The 24,092-nt window shown below is 46.0% G+C and overlaps 1 protein-coding gene across 1 annotated transcript; it reads right to left on the reverse strand.

The window, feature by feature from the left end:
• Nucleotides 1-5,032: 5,032 nt before the first annotated feature.
• On the reverse strand, nucleotides 5,033-7,403 carry LOC136100428 (cystatin-like). The gene is made up of 3 exons (XM_065835510.2): nucleotides 7,069-7,403; nucleotides 6,426-6,539; nucleotides 5,033-5,332 (listed from the first exon to the last, which is right to left on the reverse strand). The coding sequence occupies exons 1-3, from the start codon at nucleotides 7,339-7,341 to the stop codon at nucleotides 5,255-5,257; spliced, it is 465 nt and encodes a 154-aa protein (XP_065691582.1). The 5' UTR covers nucleotides 7,342-7,403; the 3' UTR covers nucleotides 5,033-5,254.
• Between the last annotated feature and the right edge of the window lie 16,689 nt (nucleotides 7,404-24,092).

The raw sequence follows: 24,092 nt of genomic DNA on the forward strand, positions 1-24,092 counted from the left end.
AAACCACTGCTCACCTGTGCAGATTGGAGGAATTAACCAGGGACAAGGGAGAGGGGGATGCTTAATGTAGACATCACTACTTCACCTGAAACCCCTCTTTTCTTGCTAACTTTTATATTCAAGATATAAAGTCAATTCCCTGGCCAGGCCTGAGCCGCAGTTTATTCTCCAGGTGGGGGAAGTGCCTTTGTGGTACCTTTACTCCATAGAAGGACAGAGAGGATCCTGCTGGGTTTGGCTTGTCTATGGGAGCATCTTGCAGCTGACTACATGCACACATTGACTTCATAACAGTCCTTTAGGGAGAAAGTTTCACTTTTCAGCACTCATATTGGTTTCTATCTGCTCACATGATTACTTTTTTAATTGACGTAGTGTTTACACACTTAGGTTTTATTCAAATCTTCTTTTATTTTTTTCCCTTGTCATTCTCCAGGATAAGGGGTGGATGAAGTGATGTTGCCACACTGTCCCCTACAGACTGTTGCTGTGAACAGGCAGGATGCCTGTTTGCAAGGTAAGTGGCAAGAGCCACCTCCAGCACTAGCCACCTGTAGACACGGGCCCCCAGACAAGAACAGGGAGGAGATGCCTTTGCTTGCTAATGATGGCCTCACCCACTTAGAGACAGATCATCCCAGGGTGCTTAAAAGAGAAGGGGTGGAGATGGCACAACACACAGTATGATGCTTCTCAGCTGGTGGGGAAGAGGTGACAGTGCCTCCCAGCAAGGCACTGTACAAGGGCATTGTGAGTCACTGGTAGTTTTTCTCCAGCTGGAAGCAGAGAAATGTTTCTTCATGGTCAGTCCTATGCATGCACATACCCACACCCACCTCTAGCAAGGTCAGAAATAGCATCCAGCACACACCCCAACACTCATGCACCAGCTTATCATGGAGACAAGCAGCTGAGTTTCTCCTTTTCTGCCCTCTTGCAAAATCCTGCAGTAGGAGCTTACCAGTTCACAGAGTTTGAGCAATGCCATCCCAATGACAAGGAAGAGAGGCTTTAGCAAGTGTCACCTCTCAAGCCCTGGGTCCTGCCCCAGGGTCCACCACCACACTGAGCCATGCCCCACGTCAGAGGGGGACTGCAGGGAGAGGCTTGCAAGGGATTTGCAGTGCAGGGCCTGCAGATTGGCTCCTCTCTCAAGCCAGGTGGGCACCAAGAGTCTTCTTCACCCCTCCTTGCCAAGCCTGGGACCATGCTGCCTGGAGAGAACCAGGAATCTGCCCTTCTACCTTCTCACCAGCATGCCACCACCAAAGGTGGCTGACAAGGCTTGTGAAGGGTCCCATAGTTGTCAGCAGCGACCAACTTACACCACCTTCCTGCTCAACCTAGTGAAAACGATCTCCAGATCACCACAGAGTCCTGCAAGGAAAGGGATCTGAATGTCATCATCAGGAGATAAAGCACCAAGATTCAAAATGGGGTGTGGGTTTGTCAGCAAATTTGATTTCGTGAAGGATCCACACTACAGTGATTCTAAGGCTTTCCATGTTAACAATGAATGCAAACAACTTAGCATTTCCAGACACTCACTAAGAGGCCTCCATGCCTCTTCGTTAAGCAACATGATACAACCTGAGCACATGCACATTGACAACAGCACTGGGTGGCCCAGCCTCAGGGCTGCAGTGTGACCTGGATCCCCACATGATCATTTGCTTCCATAATTGCAGGAAATTGCAATTTACGCTATGTGCAGAGAGAAATGTCCATACCTGACAGGAATGTTGATAGCTTCAAGGATCTCAGAAAGACCCTGCACGGATATGTCCCAGGGAGCAGCATTGGGAGTGGATGAGCCAGGAGCCAAGGGGGCCGCAGCACTGGCGTTGCCCTCACCAAGATGACACAGTCCCACAGGATCTCAGCATGGCCAGTAGAGTCAGGTGGAACAGGGTCCATCAACAGCCCCAGACACAGTGAGAGATGAACCAGGACAAGGAGCCCTCCAGGGAGCCCTATCTGGAGCAGCAGAAGGGGCTGGAGACAAAACACAGCAATGCCAGCATAACAAGAGACAACATGAAATAAGCACTTTCCTGGTCACCCACTCACACCTGCCACTGACATTTGAAAAATTCAGGCAGCAAATGCAGCTTAAAATGAGGGCTCAGTGTTCAGCTGACCGAACTACTGCCCACCAGCCAAGCAGAAAGATCTGCCAAGCAAAATGCTCTTGGCAGAGGTACTTCCACTAATGCTCTTAGCCTGTTGCAAATGCAAAATAACACAGCTCACAGTGGAAAGTACTTAAATTAGGTCAGCTGTTTTTTTGGCATGAGCTCTGAGCAGACAGCATGTAGCAACAATCACCAAGTCTGACACTCAGCAGCTTGTGAGTATGGGCTAATTTGTGCCGTTCATTTGTGCCCTTAATCATTGGCATTTCAATGTGGAAATGCAATATCTTGGAATCCAGGAGCTCATAACACCCAAAATCTCATCTTCTCTAGCATAGCCACTCTTTTCCCCACATGCTATTCAGAGCTGCTGGATAATAAATATAGCTAAAGAGGTGAAAATGCTGGTTACATTTATCTGCATCATCATTTATTGCCTCTTCTCCTTACTAAGGAGACCAGTACTATTACCCATCCAGACCTCAAGCCAAGACGACAAAAGGGAAACATGGGCAAACCCACCAGAATCATGATGGAGCCCCTTCACCACTGCCTAGTGCTTATATATATAGGGTGGAAAGCAGACAATAACCACATATAAAGGAAGAGAGTAGTGAGACAAATGACAAGTGAGGACACCTGAGCAGCTTGGCACCAGGATTTCCTCGGTCAGCAGGGCCACATGCCCAGAGGCACAGCAGATGGACAGCTGCACAGTCACTGACCTGCCTGGCAAGAGAAGTGGGCCACCTTTGTGCACAACACGTGGCAAGAATGGGGGCAATGACAATGGGGTAGCAGGCGGAATAATTCCTATCGGATCTGAGCACACCCTGGATGTCTTCACTGTCAAGCAACCAGCTCACATCCCTGACAGTAGGAATCAGGATCTGGCCTTGTACTCATCACAAGCTCATCAAACCCTGGCAATTATGGGAGGTGGCACTGCCCTTGGCAGAAAGAACAGCCAACAGAAGATGCACTCCTAAGCAGCTGTATTTCTCATTAGAAGCTTGATTTCTGGTTACTCGCTCTTGTTTTGCCTTTCTTCATTAGATATGAGCCCCCTCCCTGCCCAAAGATGTGGTTGTGTTAGCTCTCATCAACATATGTTAGATTTAGAGGGTCCCTCCTGAAGAACATCCACAGAACAAAGCCAGGGTTTGTGGACAAGACCGATTTGCTAAAAAAAGAACACTAGCTGATAATGTTTGTTTCTTATCAGTTATCTGCTTAACACCAATTACTAACTGTCCCATTGGTTTTGCACTAGGCTGTTCTTGGGCTAAGTAGGTTATGAGTATCAGTGTCATCTTTCCTTTCCATACAGACACAGCATTCCAAGTTTCCCTACAATACAACTTGATCACACAAAGTCATAGAATCATTTCAGTTGGAAGAGACACTCTGGATCTTTGAGTCCAGCCCAACCATAGCCTAACCTAACCCAACTCTAACACTAAACCATATCTGCAAGAACCCCGTCTAAACACCTTTTAAACACCTCCGGGGATGGTGACTCCACCACTCCCCTGGGCAGCCTGTTCCAGTGCTTCACAACCCTTTCCATGAAGAATTTTTTCCTAATGTCCAATCTAAACCTACCCTGGTGCAACTTGAGGACTTTTCCTCTTGTCCTATCACTTGCTACTTGGGAAGAACAGCCCAACACCCTCCATGCTACAACCTCCTTTCAGGTAGGTGTAGACAGCGGTAAGGTCTCCCCTCAGCTTCCTTTTCTCCAGGCTTAACAGCCCCAGTTCCCTCAGCTGCTCCTCATCAGACTTGTGCTCCAGGCCACTCACCAGCTTCATCAACCTCCTATGAACTCTCTCCAGCACCTCAATGTCTTTCTTATGATGAGGAGCCCAAAACTAAACATGGTATTCGAGGTGCGGCCTCACCAGTGCCAAGTACAGTGGCACAATCACTTCTCCGTTCCTGCTGGCCACACTGTTCCTGATCCAAGCCAGGATGCTGTTGGCCTTTTTGGCCACCTGGGCACACTGCTAGCTCATGTTCAGCTGCTGTCAATCAACATCCCCAGATCCTTTTCCACCAGGCAGCTTTCCAGCCACTCTTCCCCAAGCCTGTAGCACTGCCTGGGGTTGTTGTGACCCAAGTGCAGGACCCAGCACTTGGCCTTGTTGAACCTCATACAATTGGCCTCAGCACAATGATCCAGCTGGTCCAGATCCCTCTGTATGGCCTTCCTACCCTCCAGCAGATCAACACCCCCATCCAATTTGGTGTTGTCTGTAAACTTACTAAGGCTGCACTCAAGCCTCTCATCCAGATCATTGATAAAGACATTAAACAGAATTGGCCCCAATACTGAGCCCTGGGGAACATCACTCCTGACCAGTTTCCAACAGGATTGGGTCTCCTTCACCACAACTCTTTGGACCCAGCCATCCAGCCAGTTCTTTATGCGTCTCAGAGTACACACATCCAGACCATGAGCTGCCAGCTTCTCCAGAAGAATGCTGTGGGATACGGTGTCAAAGGCTTTACTGAAGTCTAAGTACACAACATCCACATCCTTTCCCTCATGTACATCAGTTTAATAGGAAATATCTCAGCCTCCTTCTCTTAAGAGTTCTCAGTGTCAGCTGCTGACCTCCTCTGCCTGCTGATTTAAAGGTATCTGCCCAGATCAGACATCATTCAAACTCCCCACAATTAAACCACAGCCAGAGTAAGGCTTAGTCTCCCCCCACCCAGGCAGGGTTGTCACTGATCCACTGCAGGCACTTCTACACGCCTTTGGGCATAATAAACTAGGTCACAAATAAAAGCAAATCCTCCCTCCAAGAGAACAACACATCACAGCAACTATTAATTTTTATGTTTCCAATAGTCACTTAACAGTGATGCCAAGGGTTTTTTAACCAGAATTTTGATGTTGGAGTTACTTTATTGGGAAAGCTGTAGGAAGACCAAAACAGCTGTTCTAAAATGTAATTACAAAGAAAGGAAAGTTACATAGTTTAACTTGCATAGCACAAGCATACGTAATTAACAGACATACATAAACCCATTTTAGTTTGTGTTATTGCTTTTCTTTCTTTTAGGTCTGAGCAACTGGTTGCTGGCCTCTGCTGGAACCAAGGGTAGGCTTACTGGCAGCTACTGTGCAGAAGTTTGATTTCGTTTAGCCAAGGAACAGTGTAAACTACGAAGTCACAAATGGTGTGCTGAGGAGAAAAGGAAAAAAGCAGTTATCAGATTAAGAGCATAAACCAATGTTATTGACCATTATCCTACACTCATTTATGACCCCATATGATCCACAATGAATGCACTTTCATGGCTCTCTAGATTTGCACTCTCCTGACAAAGATTCTGGAACATCACTCATTAGCACTTGTTCCACTGACAGAGAAGCTGACCAATCAGCACTTCTGAAGACCAGGTTACCTCCTTTACCCATTCACCCACAGGAAAGCTTTCAGCATGGGTATTACTCCAACTTAAGCTCTCTGACACAGGTGAGCACACCTGCAAGCTAATCTGTATGTGCACATGTCAAATCATTTCAGTTGTCATAATGGTACACAGCAGCTCTCAGCTAGGTGCTTAATGGATCACTTGTGTGCAGTTACACTACTCATACATGCAGGCAGAAATGTAATGTACACAGAGAAGTTAAGCCTACCACTGTAACCAACAGAATTAAGTACTATGGAAGAATGATTCAGGCCAGATCAAAGCAAACATATTTGGTGCTCTCATCTGAAAAGCTAAAGTACTCCTTAAAGAGCATTGCTATTCAACAAAACTCCTTTAACAGCTTGGTAGGTACAGAGAACAGCAGTAATCTGACTCTTGTGATCAGTGTTAAGCCCAAAGCACTATTCTCAGCCACATAAATCTCCCAGAAAAGTATATCAAGTCAAGCATATGTTGACATCACCATGGGACAAGAGGAGCTGAGAATGCTATGGGGACTCAGGACACTAGACTGAGAGTCAGGAGACCTGTAGGCCTGGCGGAGTTTCCTCCATATATCTTTGTGATCCAGATCATAAAGCACTTTTTAAGAGGACTGAGGCACATAGAGTCCTCAATGCACTACAGCCTCACATCCCCACTTACAAAACAGGGTAAAAGGCCCTGTCATCATCATCTGGCAAGACAAGTTCTGCAAGAGCAGTATTTTGCAAGTGTAGACTTATGAGGACTCTGCTCTTGGCTGGCGGAGTCAGGGAACATTGCAGTTTGTGCTAAGCCAGACAAAGGGCAGGGGCTGGAAGTCCAGGGGCCAGCACGCCATGCTGTGGAGCCTACCTTAGCCATTTGTGGGGCATCGTGGAAAGCACAGCTCTGGAGATCAGTTGCTGGCTTTGTACAAGTTGTCCGGGCAATCTCAACTTTCATTATGTACTTGACTCCAGACACAATCTGCAACAAGACAAGTGAGCAGAAGCAGCTTTATTTGCAGCACATACAGAACAGCTCTCTGATGAGAGAAGTCTAGCAGAAAGGCAGTTTTCTGGTTATACGATGGAAACTATACTCCAAAAATACAGAGGGGATTGCATGCAGCAACCGCCACAAAACAGGCACTTGGCACCCTTTCAAAATCAGGAAACAAAACCCAAGTAAACAAGTTTCATAGTGCAGCTTCCTTAGTAAACAGGGACATCCTAACTCAGCAGCAGCATAAGAAGTCACTGACTTTTTCAGTAACACATCACACTCAAGGACATTCAAACTGACAGCAACCAAGCTATAGAAAAGGTTTTTATTCATCCTCTGTGGAAAAAAAAAAATAACAGCTTGAGCAATTCCTCAAGCTTGAAGCCTATTCTTTCTCCAAATAAACTCCACAGCATGCCCGGGGCGATCCAGCCCACCCCAGCTCCAGCCTGCCAGGCACTCGCCGCCTACGAGCGCGTCCCGACGGGGCCCGGACCGGCTCGGCACCCACCTGCCTCTTGGCGTTTATGACCCGCACCACCCTGCTGGAGTACATGTCGTTGCTGGCCTTGTTGTACTCCGCCATGGCGAAGCGCAGAGCCCGCTGCAGGCCCTCGTCGTTGTCGGCGTTGTCAACATCCACCGGGGCCCCCACGAGGCGCGGTCGGTTCTCAGCGCCCAGCACAGCGCCAGCGAGCAGCAGGGCCGCGGCCAGCAGCGCCAGGAAACCCCGCGCTCCCACCATGGCTGCGTTCTCTGCCGCAACACCGCCCGCCGCTGCCATTTTAAAGCCGGCGGGGCGAGGCGGGCCGCGGCCTCCGCCAAAACACACCGCCCCGTCCCGCCTCCTCCCACGGTACACAGCCCTCCAGCAGGGGCCGGGTTCGGCGGTGCCTCCAGCTCGGCACGGGGGGGCCGCGGGGGTGGGCCGCGTCAGCTCTTACGCTCCAGACCAAGCTGTGCACCGCCCGACTGTTTGCGGAGCAGCCCAAGCGCCGGGCTCGGCTGCCTCACACAGGGCTTCGGCGTGGGGGGAATCGGGGTCCCCCGGGACAGGCTTCACAGCCGGTCAAGGTACCCTCCAGAGTCCCTCTTGGAGCTGCTCTCTTTTCTCTTCAGAAAGGCAAGTGCTGAGAGAAGGAGAGGGTTTCGGTAACGCTGAAAACTCTCTGTGCTGAGGAAGGGCCTGTGCCCAGAAACCATCTTTGCTTGTGGAAACACACCCGTGTCCCCTGTCCCTTGTGGAGGGGACAGGAGGTCAGTGAGGACAAGGCACTGGCATTGCGCTGCCCTGCGCGGGGGTGTGGGGAGGAGGATGTTTTCCTGCACAGGTCTGGGAAGCTGGAGACTTTTCCCAGGCTCTGCCTCCTCATGGGTTATTTTAGCACTTATTTTCCTCTACTGCAGAGGGAAAATAACCACAAGAGCATTTTAAGCTACAGATGTGGCTCCCTGCAGAAAATACCATGTGTCATTTCCTAGATCTGCCTCCACAGCATTGACTGTACCTCATCTACACTAGTTGCTCTGCTGAAGGTCAGAGTGGCATTTGTGGCAGGGTGGCTTCCCAGGTAGGTTGATTAACTTCAGTCACCTCTCGTAACCACAAGCCTATCTCTCCCATCCTGTCAGGAATGCTATATTTGGAAAAACAGGACTACAAACAGCATGAGAGAGTTAGCTCAAGTGAGACTTAGGGCCTTGTGGAGTTGTTAGGTTCAGAGAGGGTGATGTTTTGCTGCTGAGTATCTGCAGCCCATCTCATAATGAAAAGTAAAGGGCTTGTGTGGAAAGGCTGCCTGCACGCTGGCAATATCCAGCATGAGAGTTATCACTGGAAAAATCCATGCAATTGGAATAAAGCTGTGTGACTAATTCAACAGTGATGGGGCATCGTGGTAGTTTTTACAGCTAGAGAAAGGCATGAGCACCACTGAAAGCACCTGAGAGGGAACTGAGATGTCTGTACTGGGACATAAGCCAGAGCTGCTAGGAGCTGTGGGGGACCTGTCTAACTTTGTTTTCCCTAACTGGCCTTGGATCCACAATGGATCAGTTCAAAACTCAAGGTCAGAGCTCACCTAGGTGTCTTTAGAGGTGAAAGCTCTCTTGTACTGTCAGTGACTGCTGTCCATGGGAACAGCTGGCTCTGGCCTAAATCAGTCACTGCACCTGCTATGTACCTGCCAGGTCTCTTCCCACTGCCCTGTGCTGACCCTGCCAGCTCAGGCCTCCACCAAGCAGTTTACTGTTTCCCAGCTGCTGGAGATGCTCCACCAGCCCCACACAGCACATGCAGGGATCTGTGCCAGGGAAGCATCATGAGAGGAAAAACAGTGCCTTTGGGATGCAAGGAGCTTTGTCCTTGCAGGCAAACAAGCAACCAAAGTCTTAGCTGTGCTTGGGTCATCTAGTTGGACTATCCAGTGTGGCTTAAACAAACACCAGCAGGCAGTAAGTCAGCTCTCGGTGCAGTCCTGGTGATCTCATGGTTATTTCTGCAAACAGACATCATGTGAGGTACAGGACGACACAGCTGCATTCCGTCTTGCCTCTGATGCCAAGGCATGCCCATTCTGCCTGCAGCCCTCACCCAGGGTTTCAGTTTCTTCTCATGTGCCAGGCTGTCACTGGCCCAATGAATAACTGATGCCACAAAGCCACTCCAGCAGGAAAGAAGCAGAGGAGACGTGCTTCAGTAATGTGAGGGGTGGTGACACCTTTTGCAAGGAAAAGTTCATCTCCTTCCTTAGGCAGATAATCATTCACACAGTATGGAAGAATCTCAACACAGAGAGGGACCAACCTCCCCAAGGCATGGAACATTTAGCCCCCAGAGAGGTGTCAGCCTGGGCACAGATGTGGAAAAGTGTCTGTCTTGAGTTGTATGAAGCAGAGTCTTCAGCCTGCGTTTCTTCTTTCCCTGGGTAGTGCCCTGGCTCTTCACAGGTGTGGAACATCTCTAAGGAGTTTCAACCAAAAGTTTCCTCCTCATCAAACCACTGCCTACAGCTTCCCCAAGCTGCAGCTGAGGCAAAGGAACATTTGCCAAGGAATAATTCCCAACTCCTTCCCGCACACTGCAGCCAGGCTTTCCAGAAATGCTCTCTGCCCTCCTTCCCACACCACCAACTTTTGAACCTAGTGACAAAGCTTGGTTTCATTCTGAGAGAGGGGGAGAAGTCTCAAAGACCACAGCTTGCTGGCCACAAGCACCACGTGGCAGAGACGAGCCATCCCATTGCCAGTAGCAGCAGCAGTGTCCAGTCTGCCACACCCTACTTTTTACCCCCAAAAAAGTGCACTGGGCACTTTGATATTATATCCCTATGATACTTAAGGTCACTGATGATCCCCACTTAGAGTTTTCTCCCCAGGTACAAGTCAACCCAAGCAAAGGAGAATGCTGGGTTTGCATCTCAGAAGTCAGCTAGGCCCCCTTCTACCAAATGACTTAGCCAGGTGCTAGAGGTCCTGAGCACTGATGATCCTTGAGCATCAATATCAAAATTCCCTGTTCTCTCCCCTGGTTATGCATCCCCACTCCCTCCCACAAAAAAAAAAAAAAAAAAAAAAAGACATATCTGGAGACCTGGTGGATGCCTGACAGCTTATTTAAACATCTGAAACAAGTTGCACTTTGATCAATGTCATGTTGTCCTCTCCTTGGTCATCAATACTTCACTCATTTGAACACATGCAATGACAGAAAGTGGAGCTGGTCTTTTGCTCAGCAGTGTCAGACCCTGGAGTTTCTTTGGTGTCAGGATTTCTCCTTGTATTTCCTAACAGATGCACCAACATTTACTCTGCAAAAGGGTAGAGTCCCTCTTTGACACGGTTCATGCCTCACTTGGCTGTGCAGAATGGCTGCAAAGGGATATACTTGCCCTTTGGAGTTTCTGGTTCTCCAGCTTGGGCAGTGCCAGGTGGACCCTGCAGACCCACTACAAAAACAGAGGCAAGCTGCATTTGTTGACTATTGCCAATGTAAACCTCACAAAATCAGGACTTCAACCAAAGCAATTTTGAGAAAAAAAAAAAAGGCTTGGCAAAAAATTACACTCTACAATCAATGAATAAAGGGGACCTGGTTCATGAAATAAAATTGCATTTTGTCATTTTATTTCTGAAGGGCACTACCATTTTTCTCTGTCAGAGATGCTTTTTAAAAAATAGAAATAAAACAGAAATTCTCAGATAACCAGGTGACCAAAGGAATTGGTAATTTAAGAAATATACCAAGCAGCAGGAGATTCATAGTAACATTGTAAAAGTTTCTAACACTGTGTACTATCCCTATACCAGAAAGACAGAGTTGTAGCATATTCTGCCACAGTTGTTTCAAGAGCATTTGTGCAATATCTAAAGTATTTTCATCTACCTTTTTGTCAATGTTTCCATTTCAGCCAGGACGGTTGGACTTTGTATGTAAATAACCAAGCATACTCATTTCTCCAGGTAACTCTGCATTCCTTGTCTTTGCTGTTGACATCCCCCATCTCTCTTTTAATATCCAAAGGAACAATTATAGATGTCTCCACCCAGTAGCTAACTGAAAAAGCTCTGGAATACTATGACATGTCTTTCAAAGTACAATTAGATATGGATGTTTAAAAAGCAGCTGCTGGTCCTTTAATCAAGAATAACTGTTTCTCCACAGAGCTGAAATCTGAATGACCCTCAAGAGAGAGTAATTACTGTGATAGATGCAGAAACAATGGGAAAAGCATGATCCAACCCTAAACATCTGGTTTCAGTTTCCCTTAGCGGAGGTGCAGCAGGCCAGGGCTATGCTGGGGTTGGTGCATTGCATCCCACTATGTGAATCTGGAGCAGCGAAGGGTGGGGTGCTGACACAGTTCCCCCTTTGCCTCCAACCACACTGTGTCACTAACACAAAGTGATGGAAGGGAGGCGTTTTGTAAAAGGATCACTTTTGGGGGCTGAAATCCTCTTGAGCAAGACAGTCAGCAGTTTATGAGATGGGGCTGAGAGTGATTCAATACTAAAAGCAAAGTTGTTTTACTGCTGTTGAAGAGTGCCCTCTGCTTACAGAAATAAATCCATCCTATACCAGCTGATATTCAGTGATGGTGGGAAAAGTAGGGAGTGTCTGCCCCACTTAGAGAGCCATGACTACCTCTGCCTTCCTTTGAGACCCATGGCTACCTCTGTTCACTCCCTGCTCTGGCATGCAGAGCCTTTTTTTTTTTTCTGGAGAGGAATGGAGGCAATGCCACAACTTGTCCAAACAGGGAAAATCCAGGCCCTGTTTTCACTCTCAGCTTCAAAAGGGGGGTCTCTGAAATCTAGACAGCTGATTTGAAAGTCCCCAGGGAACCAGGACCACAACCACATCTCTCCTGCATGTAGACACGCCTTCACATGCTGGCAAGCTCTCATCATAAGCAGCCAGGAGTGGCTTTTCTGGATAGACTGCAAGGCAATTCAGATGAAAAACACCATGTGCCAAGACAGCCTTCAAAAACACCAAAGGGCTGCTCTGAACATATTTCAGTCCTGGCAGAACAACTGGATTAGTAAATACTGTCCCTCCAAGTCACAACCATGCTTCTTGCACTCTTCACGGTAGCCTGGAAGGAGTTAATGACTGTCTACTTTAAATATGCTTAACACTTGGCACTGAGTGCACTTCAGTGGCAATTCCGTGGGAACAGAGCTATTGGGAAACATAGGCCCTCAGTCTAGGTGTCGACCTCTCTCGAAAGCACAGCCCTAGATTTCATAGGATCATAGAACAGTTTGGGTTCAAAGGGACCTTCATAGCTCATCTAGTCCAAGCCCCCTGCAATGAACAGGGACACAGATCAGGTTGCTCAGAGCCCTGTCCAGCCTGGCCTTGAACGTCTTCAGGGATGGGGCATCTATCACCTCTCAGGGCAACCTGTGCCAGTATTTTACCACCCTAATTGTAAAAACTTTCTTCTTCATGTCTAGTCTGAATTTCTTGGGAAAATAAAATACAACAGGAAGCAAGTGCAAGTAGTACTGTTCTGGCAGTCACTCTAAGGAATTAAATGCCAAACAGCTCTCAGGACTGATCTCAATAAGGTCAACGATTACCACCCTGCAGAGAGCAATTCCTGGGAGTGAGATTGGGGTAGCTACCCAGCTCTCTGCTGAGTCCCACACTGCTCACATCGCTTGTGGGATCACAGCATTGCCTGCTTTGAATCCCTTTCTCTTACGCCAATGCAGAAGATAATCTGCCTTTAAGAAATGGGTATTCGCATACAAACATCTGCTTTAGTAATTACTGATGTTAATCTGCCTTTGGGCCCACAAGGGAAGGCATTATTGTTTTACAGGCAAGCAGTAAATAAAGTAATTGCCAGCAGAAAAGCTTCATTTCTAATAACAGCAAGCAATCAGTTTTGGTCAGATTGTGCAACTCAAGTAATGAAGGCACAGCATTGATAGTGAGTGCTGATTTAAGTGAAACAGTGGTGCACTTGGGATGTTAGCAAAAAAAAAAAAAACCTATACCAGTATCCCTTTTTATTCTGAGAAACATAAATGCTGGCACAATAATAGCATATATTCAAAATTATCACCAGAGATATGCAATCTGGTGCATTTGACTGCTGCATTTGCTTGTATTTACCAAGAATAATTCATCCATTCCGTTTTCTTCTTACATATTTGTTTGCTTCAGCCTGCAGGAGAAGTAGCTTTACAGCTTAAGATTTGTATTCATTAGTTCTTACTAGATTTTTTTTTTCCCCAGGAATTGTCTGGTTCAGAGCTGACAAGAAAATGAGTTCTGTCCTCCATCTCCAATCCCATCAGAAGCATAAAGTGCTTGTTTAAGCTTAGCTTTTGAAGAATACCAATGACTTCACACAGCTAAAAGTAAGCATAACGTTAAGTGTATGTCTGTGTGCTGTGCTGAAACTGGCCCTTCAGCAGCCTGCTGGGGTTACTGTCCATTCCTGTCTCCTCCAGCAGCAAGCTCTAAAGTTGAAGTGAAATGGTCAGATATTTCAACAGAAGTTTGCTTAGTGAAGAAAAAAAGCTAGGCCATAATGAAGGAGCATTTCTTCAAGTTTGGGCCACAGTATGCACACAGCAGAGAAACAAAGCATAGCAGAGAAGTCTGCAAAGACTGGAGCTCATGCTCTGAGGCTTCAGAGGTCACAGGAAGCCCAGAGGGGAAAGAGTTTTCTCTACAGTAGCATGATGTCTGTGTGGAGTTCCCCCAAGCTCCCCAGCAGAATGTGGTTCACTAGCCACACTTTGGTCCTCTCTATAAATCACATCACTCCTGTCCTCCTTTGATAGCAGCTCATAGCCATATCTTCACTACTGCTAAGTCCAAAGCCTTTAGGACATAGCACAAACTTGGGTGTTCACTGAGCTTTTTATAACCCCTTAACTATACATGTACATATTTATGATGAAGGCCCTTTGTGAGGAACAAGACTACAAATCCCTAAGGTTTGCAAAAACCCACACTTAAAGGGCCATCCAGAACCTCAAGTTTTTGTCAGCTGACAGGCTGCTTTGGGTTGCATGGCACTGCGCAGACAAACGGCTGTTTGGTTTTTTGTGTTTGTTTGTTTGTTTTAAGAGACAACTGTTGTGCTGTTGTGAAGTAATTGCATTGATTTCTGTGATAAGACAAACCAATTGTGCACATCCTGGATATACTGACAATCCTCATATATATACAACCTCTGTGCTAGGTTTTGAAGTGGTTACAGTTTGTGTCTGTTCAGCATTTCAGAGCAGCAAATTCTGCCTGGTTAAGGCTTTTTTGTTGTTGTTCTGGGGAAGCAAAACTCTGGTCTATGAAACATCTGAGTACAGAGAACAGCCTGTTCTCAAGAGACTGACTTGCCAACATGATTCCTGGCTGCTTCTCATTAGAAAGGACTTCAGTTCTTTTCTGCATTGTACTCGTTGGATTTGTAGCATTGGGAAGGGGCAGAGATATTTATTAGGTTTAACAACTGCAAGAGAGAAATCCTTAGAAAGTCAAGGTAGCTTGCAAACAAGACCAGACAGTCACCCATACCAGACAAACTGGGATACTTGGCTGTTCAGATTTTTCCCTCAAGAGGGAACTGAAATTGTGAAAAGCCCCAGAATTCACCCGCCAGCTGCTCACACACTGCTCAACACATGTAAATTCAGCAAAAAAGACCAGCCCACTCCAAAACATCAAAGGGGCTTTCAGAAGAGTACATATTGTTATACATAATTAAGAGCACCAAATCTACTATCACTAATTAAACTAATACACAGAATGTCCTCACAGTTAATCCTTAGGCCATGCTGCATCCCACATTTATAGTGAGCCATCCTTCCGGATTCTTTAAGCTCAAGTGCAGAAGCAAAGACTCAGAGTAGTACTTTCACTCAAACAAGAATATGGTTATTTGTGAGGGAGCAAGACTGCTTCATATCCCATGGCCGGCAGCCAGTTTGCTCCAGTTCAGAAGTTTCAGTCATCCAAGCAGGGAGACAGAAAGCCAGACCACAGCATGCAATGCAGCTGATAGCACAAAGCTGTGTAACACCAGCACAAACCTTAAAGAGGAAGCTTAGAAGGGTGCAGGAAATAGCAAAGAATGGGTCTCAGCAGCCAGGAGGCCAACATCTCCCTGTGAAGCTCTTCACAAATGAAAACTTGCACAACCTTTTTCCAGCAATCTGTGTAACACATACTTTGTTTAAAAAGGGACCAATCACACTGGCTGGATCAATTAATCCTTGACCAGGAAGAATTAAATTGTGTGACCATATCCCTTCTCAGATTGCCAGGTGGATAATTAGGCTTTTATCAACATGACAGCAGAGCAAGGACAAGGAAGCTTTAGTTTCGTTGCAATTTATTGGGGGGTCAAGTGCCAAGCTCCTATAGGAAAAGCTGCATGGATCAGGTGTTGGTGGAGCCCAGTTCCACCCTGGCTGGGTGTTTTGGCCTCCTTACAAACCTCAGTACACAGACTTGACACAGTCGCAGTGCTATGCTCAGCACATAGAATCATTTAACATTCATCATTAGACCCCCCCAGCTCCCTCAGCCACTCCTCATAAGAATTGTGCTCCTGGCCACTCACCAGCTTCATCACCCTCCTCTGAACTCTCTCCAGCACCTCAATGTCTTTCTTATCATGACAGGCCCAAAACTAAACACAGGATTCAAGGTGTGGCCTCACCAGCATCGAATACAAGGCGACAATCACTTCCCTAGTCCTGCTGGCCACACTATTCCTGATAAAAGCCAGGATGCTGGTGGCCTTTTTGGCCACCTGGGCACACTGCTGGCTCATGTTCAGCCAGCTGTCAATCAACATCCCCAGATCCTTTCCCTCCAGGCAGCTTTCCAGCCACTCTTCCCCGAGCCTATAGCGTTGCCTGGGGTTGTTGTGACCCAAGTGCAGGACCTGGCACTTGGCCTTGTTAAACCTCATACAATTGGCCTCATCCCAATGATCCAGCCGGTCCAGATCCCTCTATATGGCCTTCCTACCCTCCAGCAGATCAACACTCCCACTCAATTTGGTGTCATCTGCAGACTTATTAAGGATGGACTAAATCTCCTCATCCAGATAATTGATAAAGATATTACACATAACTGCCCCAAATACTGAACCCTGAGGAACACGACTCGTGACCGGCCGCCAGCTGGATTTGACTCTGTTCACCACAACTCCATGGGCCCAGCGTTTAGTACCTCAGCCTTTCCCTCATCCTCTGTCACTATGTTTCCACATCCACGAGATCGTGGAGATTCTCCTTACCCCTCCTTTTGTTGCTGATATATTTATAGACGCATTTTTTGTTCCCTTTTACAGCATCCCACCATGTTTCTGTGATGGCAACTACATTGTAGTTTTTCTGTTGCACAATGGCTTCCAGTTCCTCCTGTTTGTTGCCTATGCTGTGTGCATTCATATAGATGCACTTCAGCTGGGCTGTCGATCCCACCACCTTTTTGCAGTGAGAAGCCCTGATTCGTTTGTGGCCTTTCTCAGGTTCTTCTGTGGTTTCTAACAGATTTATACCATCTATAACCCTTGTGTCTTTTCTACTGCACAGCTCTCCATCCCCTACCTCCACTGAGATGGCAGACCAAAGGCCTCGCTAGCACGCCATTCCTCAAATGTCAGCATGTTGCCCTTGAGTTTGTCTTTACTGTGCCTGGTTTTCTCCCCTTCCCTCTTCAAATCTAGTTTAAAGCCCTTCTAATGAGCCCAACTAACTCCTGCCCCAGGGTCCTTTTCCCCCTTTGAGACAGGTGCATCCCATTTGCACATCAGGTGCTATGTAAACCAACCTTTCCACTGAAATATAATAGTTAAGATCAGGATTAAGGAGCTTTGGTCTAGCTTTCCAAGGAAATGTGCAGAGACCCACTGTAGGATCCCTCCATTGTCTCTGGCACGCTGCTGGTTTTATGAGTATTAAATCTTTCACAAGCATAAATTAGGTACATGTTCTCTACCACTAAAAGTATATATTTTTCAAACATGAAAGCTTTGCCTTTATAAGTCTAGCTATTAGAATATGTTCATATTGGCAGAAAATTCTTCAAAGAAACATTCTTTATCCTCCAGTCAAAGCCTTTTGCCATCTGTATAGCCACGGAGAATCTTACGAAATACCGTCAGCCAGACCATTTTCCAGTTAGACAGTTATACAGACAACTCTGTCTCCATGGGACTGAAAAATAAAATCCCCAGTTTAATAGAATGGTAAGATTCATAGGATCAAGTTCATAAAGACATGGACCACAGAAATGCCAGGAGAAAGTAAGATGGCACACATCAATAGGTAGTGCTGCTACAGGCTATGTTCCCAAGTTTGCTTTAAGTGTATGAAAATAAACATGGGGGCATGTGTTCTTTTGGCAAATAATATATTTAAGTATGGGAAGTTTTGTCATCTGCTCTCAGCTTTGGTGATTCCTAACGCATACGCGGAGCTATTCTCTAGGCAGAGAGTTTCACAGTTTGGCTGCACTTCCCAGAAAAATTGCCATTATTTCAGTCCTTTGCATGTTATCTAAGTACCTCCTCTCCAGACCCGCTATCTGCATTTGTCTAAAGATAATTGCGTTTAGCACAGCCCCACACTGCTTCCTGCGGGGTTGGAAAGCCAGCCTGCAAAGCTCTAATCTCTGCTTGGCACTCAGGGTGGAAAACTGGGCCTGCAAGAGGGACAACAGTTTTTGCTGTCACTAGGCAACAAGATAGCAAACCTCAGATACTGAAAAGTGAGTAAACATGCTTCTTAAAGCTAGATTACCTTTGAAATATCTCAAAACCAGTACAATCTAAATGCTTTTTTTTTTTAATATTCTTTTTGATTCCTTTTTTAAATGTATCAGTCATAAATCAGGATTAGATTTCCCTGTTTTCTTCTGCCAAACTGGCAGCCAGAACTAAATGCACCATAATGAATAACAGGATTTGCATATGTTCACGTGAGTCCAGGGGCTGGAACTTGAAAAAAAAAAAACCTGCAAATTATTGTCAGATCTCTGAGAGGAAACCAAGTCCCCAAGGGTTAGGAAGGCTGTGATGATACACCAGTGCACCAGCCCAGCAGCAACATGTATTACTCAGAGATATTTATTAGGGAAAAGATGTTTCTCACTAAACTAAGAATAAACCAATAAAACCATGCACATATCAACACATACAGACACCTATCCAAAAAAACAATTATCTGAATAACTGAGAGTAGCAAGGGGAATAAAAATGATGCATGAGCCTATATTCTTGAGAGATCACTATTTTTAAAAGCTGAATTGCCACTCAGATGTTTGAACAGTTACTTCCCAATCTGACAGGCAGTCTCATTTGGAGAATGCACTGACAGTATGCACTCAACACTTCCCCTTTTCAAATGCCAGGGACCTCTAAAATCAGCAGGGACCGAATAAAGAGAAGTTAGGCAACTGGATGTGGAATTATTTAACCACACTCACACTTGATATTTTCTTTCCAGTTATTCTGAATAATTTCATGTCAGGTCAAAGTATTTCACCAGGCACTTAGATACTGGCTGTTCAACTTTGGGACTGCAGCTGAACAGTTTTTTACCTAGTAGGAAATCAGTCAACAACAAAAAGGCCTTATTTACCATGGCTGCACTTCACAATGAAAATAGAGACCAACTGAGCGTGACTTGAGGCAGTCATTACAAGTATGCCATGACCATTTAAGCATCAAGCAGCATTATCTACCCAGAAGTCCCACCGTGCTGAGCAAAGCATGCAGAGTCCCACGGTGCTGAGTCTGTACAAAGCAAGAAGCCTGGAGGGTTTGCAGTCCAGCACTCCAATTCTGGGCTTGAAAACACACAGGCAACCAAATGATGTCACTCTGCCAGGCTTTCTTGATGCAAACAGAAGCAGGACTAACACCTTAAGTATCCCTAACTCAAAGATGAGGACATGTCTCCTGAACCCTTTGTTGGCTTCCCAAGGAAAAAAATAAATTCTCCTCCTAAACTATTCAACTATTCAACTAAACTACTTCCAAAGCCACCTTCTCTTTTTCCTTCAAATTCCAGAATAAAACTTTGCTCTCATGAGAAAAGAAATTAAGCAGCGGGCAGGAATGTAGTACGTTACAGCCCTGTCTGTGTGTTGCTTGCCACTCCATCTCTTTGCCTGCATCTCGCTGTTCATGTTACATGGTAATTTGAAGTTCTGAGTGGTAAGAGCTGCTTCTTTCTCCTGGGCTGGTACAGCATCTGCAGACACAAGCACTGCAATACCATAAGTCATCAGGAGTTCACTGGACTAAAGTCAGCATGCACTGGGTGAAGACCTGTCCTGTATGATCTTTCTGCATCTTTCTTGAAGATCAGATCTTTCCTGGAGAAGGAAATTGTGAATTTGGGGAGCTGTCAATATGAACTTCTAGTACAACTGATGGCTTGCAAAACCAGCACAAGCAAGGTTATTGCTCAAGAACACAGCTGAATACACTGAATGAGATTTGAATCAAGCCCCAGAATCAGAAGAGGGAGATCAAAAACATGCCTTAATACCTCTTATTTAATTGCGTTATTATTTCTTTCTTTCTTCCCTCAGCGTATTTCCTTTCAAACACAGGGGGAAAGTCCCTCCAGGAGTTCATTGTTAATAAAGAAAAAGGCATATTCCTGGTACTTCTGATTGATTAACATTAATGACCTATTGCATGCTGTGCAGTAATCCACCCTCACAGATAATTAACAATGTCCACTTTAATAATGTCAGATATGCAGGTGCTCTTACCCCCACCCCAAAGGATTTTGGCTGTAAAAGGGTCCAATATTTCAAGGTGACCCCAGCAGCCTCAGTTTTGGACTTCATTCACTGCTTTGCTTATACAGACTTGCACAAAGAAAACTGGTGATTCCAGCTTAGGTCAAAACCAGGTCATCCTCTCCCCACTGCCAGATGAAGACACCAGCTAGTTTCCAGAATCACAAGAGAAACTAAATCAGTCTCACCTTCCCTATAATGAATGGTAGTTTGCAGGCTGCTTTAGGAGAGATAAAGAAGGCTGCAGATCTCTTACCATGATATAGATTATAGCAGAAAAGATGCAGAGAACATCTGCACAGTATCTCAGCTGCCTGAAACCCAAGGGCTCCCACATCTGCTTCTACAAGTCCTTTAAGAGACAATTTAGGCTGCTTAAGAGACAATTTAGGCCCATCTGCTGCACCATGAGTAACACTGAGGCCCTTCTAAGGGGGTTTCTGTAGACACCATGGTTGAAGGAACATCATGTCAAGGGCAGGTGGAACAATGTGGATGAACAGTGAATTAAGCCAAGAGGCTGTCCTTAAGACACAGTGTCTATGTAAGTGGACATCCCCTAGCAGAGGGTATGGGGAAGAAAGGGCATGAAGGGTTCTCACTATGAGAGGAGTGGTACCAGGGGAAGCACAGCTCTTTGCATGAGGTGGAAGCTGGGGTTTGCATGGAATCCACAGAACAGAGGAGGCTGAGACAGTGGCCATGAGAAAAAGGAAACATGGGGGACCTCTAAGCTGCCTCTGTTCTACTCCCCTCCTGACTCCAGCCTGGAGATGTCTCCAGCTCCGATCCTTCATGTTCTTCCTTCTCTGCCTGGGCCTAACCAGATCAGTCACAACACCTGACTCACTGCTGGGGTGAGACAAGTTGAATCCCGTGGCAAGTGGAGGCGATCCCACTGAAGACAGAGTAATTGCCCATGCAGTCCTCTCTGACCCTGACCCCACATGATAGCCACTTTCTCCAAAACCCTCTCACCCATGCTCAAGAGAACAACAGCCCAGCCAGTCCCCACAACAAGCCATCCTCTGTTTTCAAGCCTGTGCTGTGGGATTTAAATAGTGAAAGTGTCCTGCCACTCTAGAAGTCATTCAGTGACCAAAGAGTTGAGATTAGAGAATCTGGAAAGAAAAGAAAAAGGGAGAGGGAGAGGGAGAGGGAGAGGGAGAGGGAGAGGGAGAGGGAGAGGGAGAGGGAGAGGGAGAGGGAGAGGGAGAGGGAGAGGGAGAGGGAGAGGGAGAGGGAGAGGATCTACAGCAATAAACACAAACCAGGAAACATGGAGCCTGGTAACCAGCCACAGCTTGACTTTGGCATGACCATGAGGAAGTGCAGAAATGTTTTCCAGTGAGATATCTTTGCAACACAACATCTCCAATGCCAAATACAAAGGAGTCAAGATGAACCAAGTACAGAAGGAGAGGTAGTTCAGGGAGATGACAGATTCTGCAAAGGCATCTGGAGTCACAGGTGGAATCACAACGCTCGCAAACCCCTGCAGCCACAGTCCTGTCCAGGGCTGTGCCAAGACCAACATTTTCTCAGTCCTTCCTTGACACCTGTGGAAAAACAAGGAAACATAAGACTCACATGATCACCCTATGGCAGAAGTCCAGGCATGAGCATGCTTCAACAGCATGTCTCATGGCAAGTAATGCAACCAGTGTGGATGCCAGAGCACTACTCAACTGATCTCCATTGCAAGAACCCACTGCCTGTTTAATCAAAGGCCTTTGCTTATAAAAGAAGGGTCTTCTACACCACCACCCCACACACACACACCCCCTTAAATAGTACGCTTTTATCATCCACATGCCATATACATTTTGCCAAAGGCAGAAGCCTAACCTCGAAGTTCCCCAGATGCCAACAGGTCATATCCAGCTGGTGTCTGAGACAGGGCTGAAGAAGGAAGCAGAGCAAATTCTTCATCTGGGGAGTATCTCCTGGATGCTTCTGGAGTATCTTCTGGATGCTTCAGGGATATACATCCAAAAATACACGTGCACTGGGGGTTACCAGGAGATGTAAAAGCTAGGGAGCCATCTGCTTTCCAAGCTTCCTTCCCATCTGGCCTAACAAATCTCCTAACAAACCCAAAGTTCAGCCCTATTCCTGTGTTCCTGCTTGGCTGCATCCACTTCAGCTATCAAGTCCACAAGGGTCCCACGATGCATGCAAAGTTAGAGTCCCTTCCTTTCAAACTTACACCTTTTCAAATTACCCTAAAGATTTTTATTGGAGGTGAGGGGTGGAAATAGATTTCTAATAGCTAGGTTTTCCTCACTTTTTTCTTTCCTGCTACAAACGTAGCCATCTGGCTGTTTTTCTCAGGCTTCTCAGACTCCAGAAGATTCAGAACAATCTTCATATTCACTGATGCAAATCAAAAGATAGCAGAAATGCCCTAGAATGCAAAGATCATTTCATTACATCTCATTTAGCAGAGGACAAAAAGCCCCCCTCTCTTACTTTCTGCCTGTGCCCAGGGTCACTGGACCTGTGCACCAGCTCTTCACACCAGGTGACACTCACTCTTCAGGTCTTTATGAACCAAAACATGCAGTCTTCCAGATCATTGGCCTCCTGATTTTGCAGTGTCAAAGTCAGCTCCACATCTGCTGTCCCTAGGACAAAGTCAGCACCCACCCACCTCCAAAAGCCTTGAACTTCCAATGTACATCAGTAAGCAAGCCTGCTGGTTACAACTTATTTCTTAGGCCCAGGGCACACTGCAAACAAAGTACATGTGCTACCTCTAAGCTTAATAAACTGAACAGGGCCTTGTATAGATAGCAGAGCGGAGCGCAGGGGACAGGTGGTGGACACATTGTGAAGAACATGGCAATACCTTAGCCATGTGTGTATTTGGTAGGACAGGAAGACATTTCCTAGCCTTAGGAAGGAGATCACCTTCTCTCCTTTTGCATAGCACACAACTTGCAAAGACTATGGCTTACAAAACAATCCAGATAAGGAATGGGGACATAAAAGTAAGTTTTCCCAGTATTATTTAGTCTGTAGTGAAGTTGGCACCAGGTCACAGCAGAGCTATCCACCTCAGTCTCGTCATGACTTTGACCTGAATACCTTTGCAGTAAGAACACCCTGCCAAACCATTCAATAGCTCTCAAAAAAATATTCTGCAGCTCTTATTGCGTTCCCAGGTCAGAAAAACTTTCCACCAGCTCAGGACAGAGATGTAGGGCCCTAAAGAACAATTGCTTACAAACCCAAAAATTCTGGGAATGCAGAGAGAGAAATGCAGCACCATGAGGCAATCACTCAAGTGAGGGCTTGAAGCACAAACATGCAGACAAATAAATCAGATGCATTCTCAGTTTATTCTAGAATGAATTTGTGCCTTTCAGCAGTCCCCAGAAGCCTAGATGCAATGAAACAACAGATCCAGATTCCTTATAATCACCGCAGGAATGGGCACACCTAGTTTATCCTATTTGGTTGTGGAGCAGTTTGCCACAAGAGGGGATTGACTTCATGCCACTGGACAGACAAACATCCACCAGGAAGTTTTACTTAGGTTAACCCTGCATATAGATCAGGAAATGGACAAAATAGCCACCTCTGATTTCCAGGAGTTGTATTTTATCTTTTCTGTCCTACCCATACTCTAACAAGAAACTAGACATTTTAGTAGATCTCTTAACCCCCAATACTGAATAAGTTTCTTATAATACCACATAACAGACCTTTGCTCTCTCTGTTGATACTCTCAAGTTTATTGGCAAGAATATTTAAAGGACCAGCCAATTTCAAGCAAATTTTACAGAACGTAGCCAAAATACAGGTATTCTGCATGCTCTTACATGGAAAATCTGGTTTTAAAATAAAAGGAAAAGCCAAACTCCTCACAGACAACAAATATCCCATAGGAGACATTTCTCAGATACGAGTACTCCAGCAAGCCACTCCCAAACAAACCCATCAACCAGGCACAGGGCATTACTGGCAAATATCAAAAACACTGCTGAGAAACATCACAGACACCTTGCAACAACACCACGGCTGGGTAAGGAGAAGGAAGGAGAAATAAGTACTGAAAGCATTATATCTGTCAGAAACCATTTCTCTCCGATCTACCACATTCAGATCTGTCACAGCTCACGGATTTGGACTCTGATGATCAAAACTCCTACGTGCTTTGGAGTTCGAGGATAAGCTGAGAAAACCTGTAAAGTAAAATACGAATTGGGGTTTTTCACTTTTTCTGCTGCTGCATT

Source organism: Patagioenas fasciata, chromosome 3 (assembly GCF_037038585.1).
Source record: "Patagioenas fasciata isolate bPatFas1 chromosome 3, bPatFas1.hap1, whole genome shotgun sequence".
Taxonomy (NCBI): domain Eukaryota; kingdom Metazoa; phylum Chordata; class Aves; order Columbiformes; family Columbidae; genus Patagioenas; species Patagioenas fasciata.

Excerpts from the sequence above, each read along its gene's own strand:
- LOC136100428 (XM_065835510.2), bottom strand. The coding sequence starts at position 7,341 with ATGGCAGCGGCGGGCGGTGTTGCGGCAGAGAACGCAGCCATGGTGGGA. Across the intron at positions 6,540-7,068 it reads TCATAAACGCCAAGAGGCAG|ATTGTGTCTGGAGTCAAGTA; the intron begins GTGGGTGCCGAG and ends GTCTTGTTGCAG. Across the intron at positions 5,333-6,425 it reads ATGCCCCACAAATGGCTAAG|CACACCATTTGTGACTTCGT; the intron begins GTAGGCTCCACA and ends TTTTCTCCTCAG.